The 15,949-nt window shown below is 34.7% G+C and overlaps 1 protein-coding gene, 2 non-coding genes and 5 pseudogenes across 8 annotated transcripts; 3 read left to right on the top strand and 5 right to left on the bottom strand.

The window, feature by feature from the left end:
- Nucleotides 1–592: 592 nt before the first annotated feature.
- C24H12.2 lies at nucleotides 593–1,510 on the bottom strand (annotated as a pseudogene). Its single transcript has 3 exons — nucleotides 1,317–1,510; nucleotides 1,171–1,266; nucleotides 593–763 (listed from the first exon to the last, which is right to left on the bottom strand). Coding segments are annotated over exons 1-3 (461 nt in total).
- On the bottom strand, nucleotides 859–921 carry mir-5593.2. Its single transcript, NR_131401.1, has one exon. It is a non-coding gene; the product is annotated as a pre-microRNA mir-5593.2 (primary transcript).
- A 2,403-nt stretch (nucleotides 1,511–3,913) lies between the features above and the next one.
- Nucleotides 3,914–5,661, top strand: C24H12.12 (annotated as a pseudogene). The gene is made up of 3 exons: nucleotides 3,914–4,018; nucleotides 4,069–4,164; nucleotides 5,377–5,661. Coding segments are annotated over exons 1-3 (486 nt in total).
- Nucleotides 5,662–6,587: 926 nt separating this feature from the next.
- On the bottom strand, nucleotides 6,588–9,306 carry C24H12.3 (annotated as a pseudogene). Its single transcript has 6 exons — nucleotides 9,232–9,306; nucleotides 9,104–9,180; nucleotides 8,564–8,821; nucleotides 8,190–8,426; nucleotides 7,414–7,630; nucleotides 6,588–6,874 (listed from the first exon to the last, which is right to left on the bottom strand). Coding segments are annotated over exons 1-6 (1,151 nt in total).
- Nucleotides 7,766–7,828, bottom strand: mir-5593.1. Its single transcript, NR_131400.1, has one exon. It is a non-coding gene; the product is annotated as a pre-microRNA mir-5593.1 (primary transcript).
- C24H12.18 (uncharacterized protein) lies at nucleotides 9,307–10,061 on the bottom strand. Its single transcript, NM_001404221.1, has 2 exons — nucleotides 9,952–10,061; nucleotides 9,307–9,582 (listed from the first exon to the last, which is right to left on the bottom strand). Coding segments are annotated over exons 1-2 (30 nt in total). The 5' UTR covers nucleotides 9,980–10,061; the 3' UTR covers nucleotides 9,307–9,580.
- Nucleotides 10,062–10,167: 106 nt separating this feature from the next.
- Nucleotides 10,168–11,717, top strand: C24H12.11 (annotated as a pseudogene). The gene is made up of 6 exons: nucleotides 10,168–10,242; nucleotides 10,293–10,369; nucleotides 10,432–10,686; nucleotides 10,782–11,097; nucleotides 11,148–11,416; nucleotides 11,531–11,717. Coding segments are annotated over exons 1-6 (1,179 nt in total).
- Nucleotides 11,718–12,300: 583 nt separating this feature from the next.
- Nucleotides 12,301–15,696, top strand: C24H12.9 (annotated as a pseudogene). The gene is made up of 6 exons: nucleotides 12,301–12,381; nucleotides 12,430–12,506; nucleotides 12,583–12,830; nucleotides 14,441–14,756; nucleotides 15,085–15,401; nucleotides 15,510–15,696. Coding segments are annotated over exons 1-6 (1,226 nt in total).
- Nucleotides 15,697–15,949: the final 253 nt, after the last annotated feature.

Here is a 15,949-nt window from a genome sequence, read left to right as displayed (position 1 = left end):
CTTTTGTTTTTTATTTCTTTTTTATTTAAGCTCCTCCCTCAATTTTATTTTCGGAATTTCAGTCTGAAAAATGAAGATGAGGATTCGAAATTCACCTGGAATCTCCATGCTTGTTTTTTTTTTGTCCGAAAAAATTTTGTAGGGGGTTATAAGCAAAGGTAAAAATATTGAGAGTTTTTCTTGGACAGTGTTACTGAAATTACAGCTAGAAACACATTCCCTCATGTATCAGCCAAAAATTCAATTCCATTGGAAAAAAAGATTACACGTAATATTAATTTTTTTGAAAGGTCAAATTTTGCTGCGTATGTCAAATTTTCTTCGGCCATGTAGCGTTTGACATGTTGTGAGCACGTTCCATTGCGTTAAATAAATTAATGTATTTGTTTTCCGGTATGTTTTCTTGAAAAATTCGATTTAAGAATTCTGTATCGATTCCAATTATGTATATACAAAGAAAACCATTGATGCCCACTTTTTGCTGCTATTTTTAAATTTAAATATTCATTTTTAACTTAAAACAACCACAAAACACTTCACAATCATCGGGAATACTTATTTCACAGGATATTCAATTAATTCCTCAAAAATCTTAATTCTTAGTTAATTTCACACAATTCTCAGCAATTGTCACAGTATTCCAATTGGTGGCACCGTCCGTCCAATCAGACATTCCTTGACTCGTATGTCGATCCATAACCTGCATTGTTACTGGCTTCTCCTCTGTCGAGCACAATTTCGTAGAGCGGATGAACTGAGTCATCTGAAGTAAATTTTGGTTTTTCTGGGGAAAATTTGTGCTTAGCTTCCTTTTTCTTTTTTTCATTTCCGATGACAAATGTGCTCTATTGCACCAAATTGTTGGTTGGAATGCGGTATTTAGTGCATGTTTCAGCCGAGAATACCGATATTCCAGCCATCAATTTGGATAGAAGCTCGCAGATTACATATTGGTTAAAACAATATATAATCGGGGATTTTTTTCCGGGATTTTGAACGGAAATTGAGATTAGAGTTGTTTCTGGATACTGTAGCTTCTGGAACTACAGGGATATTGAATTCCCTATATGCTTGTTAAACTTGTGCTTAAGTGAATAAAATAACATTTTAAGGATAATGATTTTCACAAAAATTCATGCTGAAAGCTCGCTCTAATGCAAATTTTTTTACCATTTCTGCACAATGCGGGAGCACCGGTCCTCCTTCCAGCTTCAGCACGTATTCGGTGCACTGGGTTCCGGCTTTTGCGAATATAGTCGATGATTTCTGGAAAAATTGACTTATATTTGAATTTCTAATTCGAAAATATTCGCTACCGTCAAGCTGAGCAATTGTCCGTACAAAAATGGTTACGTGGCAATCAGAGTGGGCGGGATTTTCGTGTAGGGACCTGTTTTCTCATGCACAAAATCCGAAAACATTAAAGCTTTGTATAGATCATGAACCTTGGAGCCATGGACCTCAAGAAACTGGAAACCGGCACGATCAGTCTCTTGGGATGAGTGTTGTCTGGAAAAATAGTAAAGGTTTGGCTTTACTCGCTGTGTTTCAATTATACTGGTCGGTGATAAAGTATAACACGAACGAGTTATGTGCTAAATTATGGGTTTATTAAGATAAAATATAAGACACTGTGGAAAGCGCTCGGTGGCGGCACAATGAATGGGGAGAGAGAATAACAATAGGGGAGGAATGGGAACAAAACAAGAGAAAAGTAGGAAAGTCCTAGAATGAGGAAAACCTTTTAAAGCCCGGCTCTGGTGGGGAGGCGGAGTCGCCGACACACGAGAGACGCAGAGATAAAAGGGGCGACGCAACACTTTCTAGAAGGAAAAACAAACAGAAAGTGTGTGCGCGCGCGCTCGGGATCGTGGGTCAAAACGAGTGGTGGGTCAAACATTTATAAGTCCAGTCGGGCGACGTTGCTTGCGGATCTTGTTGTCTGAGGCCAAGGTGTATGTCCGAAGACGAGATCCATTCAGTAGAGTGTCTGTACGACCTGGAAAGATAAAGTAATTCTCTATTAGTTTATTGTGTGGGAGAGTGAACGGGTTAGAACCTTACAAAATTAAAAATTTGGGAATAGCTTCCGCACCTCCGGTTTCATTTTATACTTTTCTAAGTGGGAAAGTTAGGATTACTGAAACTACGAGCCGCTTCAAGCTGCAAAGATCCTAATAAGAGGAAGAAAATCTCATAAATCATAATCTTAATTCGGGTTTCTGTATTAGCCACGTAGCTACTTCCCACTTATAAAACTGCAAAAAAACGCCAAAAATCACTGAAGTTTTTTTTTTCTCGAATTGAAAAACAACATTCTTTTTACCGGGAAAAATTAAATTTTAAAATTTTTACGTCGAGCTCTCGTTCTCATCGCTGGTTTGCTCTTTTTTCAGCGGACTTTCTTCGGAATTCGCCGCATTTTCGATTCCACCGAATGTTGTTGGTCCCATTAGGGAGTTCTCCTTGGATTCTGAAGCCAAAAGGCAATCCAATGTTGTCTGATCATGATGGAGTTGAGGTGAACTGCTGACACGACATGCAGGGCAGGGCTGAGCAGTCGCCCAAAAAAATCGGCGATCACCAATTTCCGAAAAATTTCGGCGATCGGCTTTCGTCTATATTTTTATATTGAAAAAAAAAACCAATTTTAAGAGCTATTTTAACGAGTTATTTATAAAAACAATAACAAATGAATAAAAATCAACAAAAACAATCAAAATTAATAAATTCCAATATTAGCCGAATAGAAAATCATCATCTGAGTCACTGTTTCCTTCAGCATCTTCGCCAGAAAATTGCGCAGAAATATGCACAGAAATCTGATGGGTGTCAACGAGCGATGGGGCGCACTTGCATCATCTCAGATTTTTTTTTTCGGTCAAAACACCTTTCCGTTTTTTGTTTGGTAAGGAAATGCGACGAAAAAATTAACATTTACTCAAAAAAAAAATTAAAAACAACAAAACAATCGTAAAAAAAACATGAGATTTTAAAAATTGAGATGAATTTATTGAAAAATTCCATCGGCGATCGGCGATCGCCGAAAATTCACTAAAATTGCCGATCGCCGATCGCCGATCGCCGATTGCCGCTCACCTTTGGCAAAAAATATTAATTTTCCTGAAAATGTTCGAAACCATTATATACTAGAAAAGGACAGTTTTTTAGAGTTCGGAGATCAATTTTGAGTCCTCTAGCTACAAAATTAACAATTTTAGAAGAGTTTCAAAATTGTGATTTTTCACTATAAATTGCCCAACTTTGGCACTTTTCGACAGTTTTTGCAAGGTGACACGTAGATTTTCGTGACTCAGAATATATGCATTACTCCCTTTTTTTTAATATGTTAAAAATTATTTTTGGTTTTCCTATTTTTCAGCCATGTTTTTTTTGGTCAAAACAATTATTTTTCTGGAATTTCTATTTTAATCGAACTATCTTAATCAAATCCAGAACCATGTACTTTCTCATATGGCATGATAGATTCCCGATGGATCAACAAACATTGTTCCACTTCTCGGAAAATTAATACATATTTATATGCTTCTTGCAATTTTTTATATAAAGAACTATTTTCGTGATTCGTTCTGTTAACTAACTGAAACTGGTATGTTGTAAATATTTTAAGGTGTCCTTTACGGGAGACCCTCCGCCCTCTGAGCCTTCAAGCGACCTGAACCTGCTTAGTCATTGCATCGTTTTGCACATTCTTCCTTACCCCTTTTCCCATGCCATATGGGTTATGCAAAAATGCGTTGCTTCCCTTTTCATTTTTGCGAGGAAGGTGCACAATGTTCGTGTCTGATACACACTACAAACAGACACCATATATTGATTTTCAATTAGTGTCACCTGTATTGTGCACCTTGCTGCTCAAGATCTTAACCAGCTGCTGCTATACAAAGCTTTAATGTTTTCGGATTTTGTGCATGAGAAAACAGGTCCCTACACGAAAATCCCGCCCACTCTGATTGCCACGTCACCATTTTTGTACGGACAATTGCTCAGCTTGACGGTAGCGAATATTTTCGTATTAGAAATTCAAATATAAGTCAATTTTTCCAGAAATCATCGAACATTTTCGCAAAAGCCGGAACCCAGTGCACCGAATACGTGCTGAAGCTGGAAGGAGGACCGGTGCTCCCGCATTGTGCAGAAATGGTAAAAAAAATTTGCATTAGAGCGAGCTTTCAGCATGAATTTTTGTGAAAATCATTATTTTTACACTTTAAAATGTTATTTTATTCACTTAAGCACAAGTTTAACAAGCATACAGGGAATTCAATATCCCTGTAGTTCCAGAAGCTACAGTATCCAGAAACAACTCTAATCTCAATTTCCGTTCAAAATCCCGGAAAAAAATCCCCGATTATATATTGTTTTAACCAATATGTAATCTGCGAGCTTCTATCCAAATTGATGGCTGGAATATCGGTATTCTCGGCTGAAACATGCACTAAATACCGCATTCCATCCAACAATTCGGTGCAATAGAGCACATTTGTCATCGGAAATGAAAAAAAGAAAAAGGAAGCTAAGCACAAATTTTCCCCAGAAAAACCAAAATTTACTTCCGATGACTCAGTTCATCCGCTCTACGAACTTGTGCTCGACAGAGGAGATGTTGAATTGACAATAGACCGTCATGAAATCTTCGGGGAATTTAAATCCGCGTTGAGCCATCCTTTATTTTGAAAATGCCATTTTGTTAAACTTCTTGGAGACGATTCGTATATTTCAACAGAGGATATGGAGTTCATATTAAAGAATTTTGATTTGAAATATGGATTTTCAAATAGTTGTTTACACCGAGCCGGTTTCAACAAAAAACTGGTAATTCGGAAGTGTACCACATATTTTAGTACATAATGTGGTCGTTTAAAAAAAACGGGAAAATTCCAAGAAGGGGTTTTGTGTAAAAATCGGTACCAAAAACCGAAAAAATGAATTATGTCCTTTTGGTAGAGTTGATCTCTGAACAGTTTTATATATACTTTTTGCGTAAATGAGTAGTTTTACCGGATTTTTTCAAGATATTCATAAAGTATGTGTTTGATGAAAAATTTTGCACTTGCTTGCTTCCTAGTTTTTTTTCCTGAAATTTCCCTGTTTTCTTTGCTAGAAGCACGTGGTGTCGGAATGTCCCATCTCGGTTTGATCTCCGAAAAGTGCGGAAATTTAGACGCAGACTTTTAAACTGATTTCGCATTGTTAAGAGTGTGCTGACATCACACGTTTCTGTGGAAAAAAACTCCCGCGTTTTTTGTAGATCAAGCTGCGATGGGACAGCCTGACACCACGTGTAGAAGTTTTAGTTTAAGTACCTATTCTATGCGTATCAGAATTTTCTCACATCCACTATTATTTTTTTAGTGGGTCAACATTCCACGATTGGATTTCCAAAAATGTTTTCCGAACTCAACATTAACATTAGACGAATTGAAAAAGATGAATTACGAAAAGATTCGATTCGATTATCTTGGTGGATTCTCGGGAATGCAACTAAACGAGTACATCCGATACTGGTTAGACGGGAATATGTCAAAACTACGAAGATTTCAAATAAATTTCTGGAATGATCAGTGGGCTTATGACTTATGGAATCGTTTACCGCACTCTTCCGAGTGGAATCCAAAACGCCGATCAAGATATTTCTAGTGAGTTTGATCTGACAAGAGAAGTATTAAAACCTGATTAAATGTACCTCAAAAATTTTGAAAAAATGTATTTTAATCGAGCCCAGTTAGTGGCTGAAAAAAATTTGGGCAAAAATAAAAAGTTGTCTAAATTTGTTGAAAACGGGTGATTCATATATGCCGATTTTAGAAAATCTAGGTTTAACCCATCAAAAACCAGTAGAAAGTGGCAAAAATGGACAATTTCTGGCAAAAATTGAAAATTTTGAAACTCTTCTAAAATTGTTAATTTTGTAGCTAGAGGACTCAAAATTGATCTCCGAACTCTAAAAAACTGTCCTTTTCTAGTATAAAATGGTTTCGAACATTTTCAGGAAAATTAATATTTTTTGCCAAAAAAAAAGGTCAGTCGTTAGTGGCTGAAAAAAATTTGGGCAAAAATAAAAAGTTGTCTAAATTTGTTGATAACAATTCAAAAATTAGTAAAAATGCCAAAAATGGGTCATTTATAGTAAAAATTAAAAATTAAGAACTTTCTTTAAAATGAGCAATATTGTTGCGGGAGGTCTCAAAATTTACAAATTTCATTAGTATTGACCAAATTCAGAAAATATTTTTTTGCTCTAAAAGAGCACATGTGTATGTACAATAGATGGCTGAAAACATGCTCGTGTTAGCTCACAGGTTTCAACAAGTTAACAGAAAGAATCAAGAAAATAGTGATTTATATTCCGAAAAGTCGAAAAATGTTTGTTGATCCGTTGGGAATCTGTCATGCCATATGAAAATCGGCATATATGAATCACCCGTTTTCAACAAATTTAGACAACTTTTTATTTTTGCCCAAATTTTTTTCAGCCACTAACTGGGTTCGATTAAAATACATTTTTTCAAAATTTTTGAGGTACATTTAATCAGGTTTTAATACTTCTCTTGTCAGATCAAACTCACTAGAAATATCTTGATCGGCGTTTTGGATTCCACTCGGAAGAGTGCGGTAAACGATTCCATAAGTCATAAGCCCACTGATCATTCCAGAAATTTATTTGAAATCTTCGTAGTTTTGACATATTCCCGTCTAACCAGTATCGGATGTACTCGTTTAGTTGCATTCCCGAGAATCCACCAAGATAATCGAATCGAATCTTTTCGTAATTCATCTTTTTCAATTCGTCTAATGTTAATGTTGAGTTCGGAAAACATTTTTGGAAATCCAATCGTGGAATGTTGACCCACTAAAAAAATAATAGTGGATGTGAGAAAATTCTGATACGCATAGAATAGGTACTTAAACTAAAACTTCTACACGTGGTGTCAGGCTATCCCATCGCAGCTTGATCTACAAAAAACGCGGGAGTTTTTTTCCACAGAAACGTGTGATGTCAGCACACTCTTAACAATGCGAAATCAGTTTAAAAGTCTGCGTCTAAATTTCCGCACTTTTCGGAGATCAAACCGAGATGGGACATTCCGACACCACGTGCTTCTAGCAAAGAAAACAGGGAAATTTCAGGAAAAAAACTAGGAAGCAAGCAAGTGCAAAATTTTTCATCAAACACATACTTTATGAATATCTTGAAAAAATCCGGTAAAACTACTCATTTACGCAAAAAGTATATATAAAACTGTTCAGAGATCAACTCTACCAAAAGGACATAATTCATTTTTTCGGTTTTTGGTACCGATTTTTACACAAAACCCCTTCTTGGAATTTTCCCGTTTTTTTTAAACGACCACATTATGTACTAAAATATGTGGTACACTTCCGAATTACCAGTTTTTTGTTGAAACCGGCTCGGTGTAAACAACTATTTGAAAATCCATATTTCAAATCAAAATTCTTTAATATGAACTCCATATCCTCTGTTGAAATATACGAATCGTCTCCAAGAAGTTTAACAAAATGGCATTTTCAAAATAAAGGATGGCTCAACGCGGATTTAAATTCCCCGAAGATTTCATGACGGTCTATTGTCAATTCAACATCTCCTCTGTCGAGCACAAGTTCGTAGAGCGGATGAACTGAGTCATCGGAAGTAAATTTTGGTTTTTCTGGGGAAAATTTGTGCTTAGCTTCCTTTTTCTTTTTTTCATTTCCGATGACAAATGTGCTCTATTGCACCAAATTGTTGGTTGGAATGCGGTATTTAGTGCATGTTTCAGCCGAGAATACCGATATTCCAGCCATCAATTTGGATAGAAGCTCGCAGATTACATATTGGTTAAAACAATATATAATCGGGGATTTTTTTCCGGGATTTTGAACGGAAATTGAGATTAGAGTTGTTTCTGGATACTGTAGCTTCTGGAACTACAGGGATATTGAATTCCCTGTATGCTTGTTAAACTTGTGCTTAAGTGAATAAAATAACATTTTAAAGTGTAAAAAATAATGATTTTCACAAAAATTCATGCTGAAAGCTCGCTCTAATGCAAATTTTTTTTACTATTTCTGCACAATGCGGGAGCACCGGTCCTCCTTCCAGCTTCAGCACGTATTCGGTGCACTGGGTTCCGGCTTTTGCGAAATCAAAATTCTTTAATATGAACTCCATATCCTCTGTTGAAATATACGAATCGTCTCCAAGAAGTTTAACAAAATGGCATTTTCAAAATAAAGGATGGCTCAACGCGGATTTAAATTCCCCGAAGATTTCATGACGGTCTATTGTCAATTCAACATGATCGATTAAAAAAGATCCGTTTAAGGTATCCAAAAGTTTGATTAACTCTTGTGAAGTTCCATAAGACATACATGGCGACTTGTTCACTTCCTTATATTCTGTGCTAAAAAAAAGAGTCTTTAATTCTGCTCAAACTTCAAATCATAGCAAAAAAATCGGAAAAAATTCACTTGTGAGTGTGTCCTCAAGATCTAATTAGTTTTTCATGGCTTGTGCTCGAACACTCTAGAAAAAACTAACCAAAAGAAGCCTATATGATCATTGACGCCATCATGAGTTGCCAAGCCGTATCCTTCTATTCGTGCCTTATTCATCATAAAGTGATACACAAATTGCATATCTCTCTCTGTTTCCATCACAATTATTCTTCGATACCAGGAATCTTCTCCCAATTTGGAAGAATACTTTTTATAGCGTTCAATGATCAGGTTGAAAATTTTTCGATTTACTTGTTTCAAACTCCGTCGGAAACGAGTAGATTTCATGGATAAATCAATTCTGGAAATATTTTAAAATTTTTTGATTTGTTTCACTGTTCAAAAAAATTGGATTAATTACCGTATTTCCTCTGTTAGTTGTTAGGGAGCAACACCATTAAGAGGAAATACGGTAGATAGTTTTGCCTAACCATAAAAATTTAAATTTCACCGCAAAATATTAGAAACAAATCAAATTCGAACTTTGCGCCAACAAACTTCTGAAAGTTGGAAAATTTTAATTTCTGGTTTATAAGGCTCATAAAATGGAGGCTCCAACCAACCATAAACGATAAAAACTTACACTTTATTAATATCCATTGAATTTATTACATTTCTGAATGCAATATACGGCAGTTTTCTCAGTTGGAATGGTTTTTTCTGTAACAAAATCATTGAAATTTTCCTGTACATAATAAGAGATCAACTCGCATTTAATTGAATTTTTATAACCACACATATTAAAACGATGGTGATTATTAAAAGCAACAGATAGTGGAGGAGCATTTTGAAAATGGCTCGTACATTAAAGAATATTGATCGGCAAGGTAACACAATAAAAGAAACAGAGCAAGGGTTAGTGACGTCACGGACAGATGGGGAGACCCAATAAGATTCTTGCTATGAGAGGTCAACAGATGTAAGTAGCTGAGCACGCTGTCTGCAATTTCCAATAGGCTGGGGGGTATTGTGCACCCTTTTTCTTGATCTCATAAGGTGTCTTTCTGCTGCGCTTGCCTCAGTCTTTGTCGGAAACGAGTTGATGTACTGGCCAAATCGATTCTGGAAACTTTTTAAAAATTGTTGATTTGTTTAAGAAATATTTGATAATTACCGTATTTCCTCTATTAGTCCTTAGGGGTACAAGACTAACAGTGGAAATACGGTAGATTTTTGTTGCCTAAAAATTTGAATTTCACAGCGAAATATTAGAATCAAATCTGCAAGACATTGATTTTCTAGTTTATTAGGCCCCGGCCACAAAATGGAGGCTCCAACCAACCATAAACGATAAAAACTTACACTTTATTAATATCCATGGAATTTATTACATTTCTGAATGCAACATGCTGCAGTTTTTTCAGTTGGAATGGTTTTTTCTGTTAAAATTTTTTTTGGAATTTTCCTGTACATAATAAGGAAATAACTCACATTCAATTTTATTTTTATAACTGCACATATTAAAAGGGCGGTGATTATTAAAAGCAAGAGATAGTCGAGGAGCATTTTAAGTAGCTGAGCACGCTGTCTGCAATTTCCAATAGGCTGGGGGGTATTGTGCACTCTTTTTCTTGATCTCATAAGGTGTCTTTCTGCTGCGGCCCATACTGTTTGTCAGAAGACTTATCGATCTCACCAATTCTGAAAATGTTTGAATATTTGTTGCTTTTACTAATTGCCGTTCTTGTGATAATTGCGGTGGTGATGATAATCAAATTTCGAGTAAGTTTGCTAATTCATTTATGATCAAAAACTGGAATTTTTTTTTACAGAAAACACCATTTCGACTGGCAAAACTACCACACCTTGCATTTAAAAACGTGCTTAATAGAATGGATATTAATGATGTGTAAGTTTGCATTAGCTGAGCATGTAAAATTTTACGCTTTCTATTATTTTCAATATGTTCAGAATCAATATGGCTAGGATCTCAACCAATTTCCGATGCAAATTAAAACAAGCAAATCGTAAAATTTTCAATCTAATCATTGAATGTCACGAGTACTATTCTGGCAGGAAAACCGCCCCCTATTGTCAAAGAATAATAGTTATGGAAACAGAAAAAGATATGCAATATGTATATCAATTTATGATGAATAAGGCACAAAAACAAGGAATCGACTGGGCAACACACTATGATGTCAATCACTATATTAATTTTTATTGGTGAGATTAATAGAAAGTCTGAATTTGAGCCATAACCCGAGGAGTTTAGACATTGGTCTAAGTCTCACCTCAAACCTCATACTTTACTTTTTCAGCACGAACTACAAGAAAGTGAGCAAATTTCCAGTTATCCCTTTCAAAACTTCTCAAGAATTAACACATCTCTTGGATATTTTAAATAATTCCTTTTTAATCGATCATGTCAATTTAGCTATTGATCATGATCAACTCTTTGGGAATTTTCAATCCGCATTGAGCCACCCATTATTTCGGAAATGTAATTTCGTCAAACTTCTTGGAGATGATTCGTTTATTTCCACAGAGGATATAGAATTTATATTGAAGAATTTCGATTTGAAATATGGATTTTTGACCCGCTGTCTATATAAAATGGAGTTTAACAATAAACTGGTAAGTTTAAAACATCACGTGTAAACACTTAGAACTTGAATAAAATTCAGCTGTTCAATATTCCTCGATTGGATCTAAACAGAGATTCAGTAACATTGGACGATTTGAAAATGATGAACTGTGAAAAGATTCGACTATTTAATTGTATGTTCATGGCAAAACAACTCAGCGAGTATATTCGTTATTGGTTTGCCGGGAATTTGCCAAAATTGAGAAGATTTCAAGTAAATGCCTGGCGGGACTACTGAACTGAGGATTTGCTGATTGATTTACCACCACATTCGAAATGGAATCCGAAACGTCGTGCAAAAATATACAGGTTAATCTTACTATTAGTTCATATTTTAGTCATAAGAAATGTCTGAGTATGCCTTTTAAGTTGAAGCCTATAGGTTTAGCCGTGAAATCATTCGAAAAAATATGTCAATTTCAGCGATGATCTGGAATTCGTGGATTGTTCAAAAGGGCGAGATATCGAAAGAAGTGATGGTCTACTTGCAACAATACTATGCGCATCCGATACCATGCACTTCCTAGTATGGCATGATAGATTCCCAACGGATCCCCGAACATTCTTCCCTTTCTCTGATTCTGTATTGATTCCAATTACAGATGATTGACAGCATTAATTCTCATTTATTTTACTTTTTTTTAATGAATTTTTTTTGAAACACTGTAAATTAATTAAAACAGAATGCCACATTTCTTTGAAAACAGAATATTCGTGTTCAACTTTGAATTGTGTTCAAACTTCAATCGTGGCAAGACCCATCATGGTGAGATCCATAAATTTTGGCGGTAAATTAAAATTTCTGGCAGGATTTTTAATTTCTGATTGTGAGAATTTTGCCGGAAATTCACAATTTATGGGATAAAATTTCACTAATTTTTGTTACATTTCGTACATTTTTTCAAATGTTCCGAATTCAATTCGAATTTTCAGTCAAAATTAGAATTTTTCTAAAATAAAAAATTGTTGGAATAATTTTAATAATTCTGTCAGTTTTGTAAGATATTATTGAATCTGTAAATGTTCAAATTAGATGTGTCTCTATTTTAGATCTAACATGATTGGTCAGAGTAATGTGCATCTGTTGACCTCTCCTCTTCCTACTCAGACAGAAGACATCTCAGTGCTCTTTTTCTCTGTACACACCATTATAGTACTGTCTGGGTCGATATTTATTTCAAGTAAATCTCAAAATGTTCAAATATTTGTTGGCTTTACTGTTAACCATCGGCCTTGTAATAGCTCTGGCAATAGCAATAATATTCAAACTTCTAGTGAGTTTTGCTGTGTTTATTGTACATGAAAACTGTGATTTCTTACAGAAAAAGCCTTTTCAAATAATGAAGCTACCGCACCTTGCATTCAAAAATGTAATCAATATTATGGATATTAATGATGTGTAAGTCTATTTATTTTTGGCTACAGTACGCAATTTGGAGGCACTGTATATACTAATACATTTGATATGTTTTCAGAGTCACTATGGCTCAGACATCAAAAAACGTTCGACATAGATTGAAACTTGTAAATCGTGAAATTTTCAACGTAATCATTGAATGGCACGCAGACTTTTCGCTCAAAAAAATTTTTCCCTATTACCAAAGAATAATTGTAATGGAAACAGAAAGAGATATGAAATATGTAAATCAATTTATGAGGCACGAATACAAGGAATCGACTGGGCAACCCGCTTCGACGTCAATTTTTATATTAATTTCTTCTGGTTAGTTTTACAAAAATAAAGCAGCACTAGAATATGTTTTATATTAGAAGTTAAAATAAGTTCCTGGTCGGAATGCATACCGTATTTCCTCTATTAGTCTTGCAGTTTCTAATTGTCTTGCACCCCTATTCTTGCCAGACCAACAGTATTTTGCGAAAACTTCAACAATTTCGCCATTTTTTTAGCTAAAAAATGTCGAAATTGTCAATAATTGATAAAACAATATAAAGTATGCATTTTGCATGATTTAGACTATTTCAAGTCAGGTTTCGACGATAAATGGTCAATTTTACAAAGCTATTTGATCTTCAAAAATTAGTCTTGCACCCCCACGGGTCAATCGAAAATTAGTCTTGCATGCGAGACTAATAGAGGAAATACGGTAACTTCATTTGCTCAATCGATTTTTCTGAAATTGTGGGAATTTATGTTATTATCTACATATGTATGTTCCTTTACTCGGAACCACTTTTTTCAGCCCCTCGCCCAATTTCGTTCATTTATAATTTTGACTTGAGATTTATGTGTAAATTGTGCTTACAGTATTTTTCTATTAGTCTTGCTCGCCTCTTTCTGCCAGACCAGCAACATTTTGTGGAAACTTCAACAAATTCTGGCCTTTCGAAAATTAGTACGGCACCATTTTTTGGTTGCGAAAGCCACCCCAAATTTTTAATTGATTCGATGGTATTCTTGTTAATTCTTCAATGATTTCATAGAATTTCATTTAAATATTCAATTTTAGTGTCTGTTTGAGGCAAAGCTACACAATTTTAAAGAATTTTCACATAAAATATTAGGTTTTATAAGTATGCAAAAATACAATAAACTTTTTAGAAAAAAAATTTGTTCAAAAATTTTTTTTGCCGGTTGGCGAAAAAAACATCTTCGAAATTTTTTTTTTGCCAAATTATTGTTGAATTGTTATACATATGATACAAAAATGATGTCATCAAGTGTGAAAAATTTTCACACATACGAAACATTTGCGTTTCAAATTTTGATCTCGAGAAATTTCACAAAAAACTGAAAAGTTGGCCAAAAGTTATGTCTACTTTGCATTTGATAGTAAGACGTATGAAAACGCTTGAGGTGGTACATATAAACATTTTGAAATTATTGTCAAGTTATATACTAACATACTAACATACTAATATACTAACATACTAAATATACTAACATACTAAAGATACCAACATAAATTCTCACATTTTCAGAAGAATTTAAACACAGCGAATAAATTTATGTATTTTGACCCGGAAGTTATCTGTAACCCTAGTGTACAGGAATTTATAATCAGACTTTTTTTCGAACATAAAAAGTTTTGAAACATTTTCTCAAGTTTCAACGTTTTTATGCGTTTTTACAAATTCCCATAATTTATTGTCACCACATATTCGTTATTTAGTAGATAGGAAGCGCTTATTTCTGAGTCTCTATTTTCAGAGATGGATATCGGATTTGTATTGAATTTTTTTCACAAAATCATCCGAGATCCATTTGCAAACGTGTTACCATAATTATGGCGCACCCTGGATGTCCTAAGCCTATTTAGGCCTAATTAAAAAGGCCAAGCTTAAAGTCTTTCCAACCGTTGCCAAAACTTTCAGCACGCACTACAAAAACATGAACAAGTCTCCATGTCTGTTTTTCAAAACGTCACAAGAGTTAATCAATATTTTGAATTTTTTGAATGATTCGTTTTTAATTGATCATGTCGATTTGGCAATAGATCGTGATCAACTCTATGGGGAATTTCGATCCACGTTGAGTCATTCATTATTTCGGAAGTGCCATTTTTTCAAACTTCTTGGAGATGATTCGTGGATTAGCACAGAAGATATGGATTTTATATTAAATCACTTTGACTTAAAATATGGTTTCTTGACTCGTTGTTTACAGAAACGGGAGTTCAACCGGAAACTGGTAAGTTCCAAATAAATAGTCACAGTTGTACAGTGCGTCCAACTTCTATAGCACCTTCCTCTAATTAGGGCTTTTCAAAATATTTGTTGAAAAAGTGTTAGTGCAGTTCGATAGCAAACGTTGAAAAACATATGCTCCTTAATGTTAATTATAATCAAAAATATCGGAATAATTGCCGTCCAACTTCTATATTCTATATACTATGTCATGCCAAAGTCAGACATTAAATGTATCGACTTCCCATGTAAGGAGCATATGTTTTCCAACATTTGCTATCGAACTGCACTAACACTTTTTCAATAAATATTTTGAAAAACCCTAATTATAGGGAGGTGCTATTGAAGTTGGATGCACTGTACTATGTTTTTCACTCTAGTGGCTCAATATTCCCCGATTGGATTTCAATAGAAACCCAGAGTTAACATTAAACGATTTGAAAATGATGAACTTCGAAAAGATCCGATTATTTGATTGTTCAATCCCGACGATACAGCTCAACGAGTACATTTATTACTGGTTAGCCGGCAATTTGCCGAAGTTACGAAGATTTCAATTGAACTACTGGTGGAATCAGTGGACTGATGATTTATTGAGTGGTTTACCGCATTTGGAATGGAATCCAAAACACCGAGCAAGAATCTACTGGTAAGTATTTCTGATTGTTTGACAAAGGTAGCACAGAACATTAGGTATGAGCTAAGACCTAAGCCTACGCTCAAGGATCAGCCTAAAATATGTACCAATGAATTTCAGTGATGATCTCGAAGAAGTGGATTGTTCAAAAGGACGAGATATCGAGAGAAGTGATGGTCTACTCGCAACTATTTTAATCGAACCCAATGCAATGTACTTTCTCGTATGTCATGATAGATTCCCAACGGATCCTCGAACATTGTTTAACTTTTCTGATTCTGTATCGATTCCAATTACTGATGATTGACAGCCTTAATTCTGATCTATTTTACTGCATTTATTTTACAAAATATGAATATTTATTTCCTCCATAAATTTTGGCGGCAAATTCAAATTTATGAAAATTTGTGGGATTTCTAAAATTGGTGGGATTTCTAATTTCTGATTGTGAGAATAAACTTTGCCGTCAAAATTAGAAAGTTTCTAACAATTTTTAAAATAAAATAAATACTTTTGGCTCATTTTTATTAATTCTGCCAGTTTTGCGAGAAACTATTGAA

The sequence above is a fragment of the Caenorhabditis elegans genome, chromosome II (assembly GCF_000002985.6).
Source record: "Caenorhabditis elegans chromosome II".
NCBI lineage: Eukaryota > Metazoa > Nematoda > Chromadorea > Rhabditida > Rhabditidae > Caenorhabditis > Caenorhabditis elegans.
This window is presented reverse-complemented; position numbering and strand designations above follow the sequence as displayed.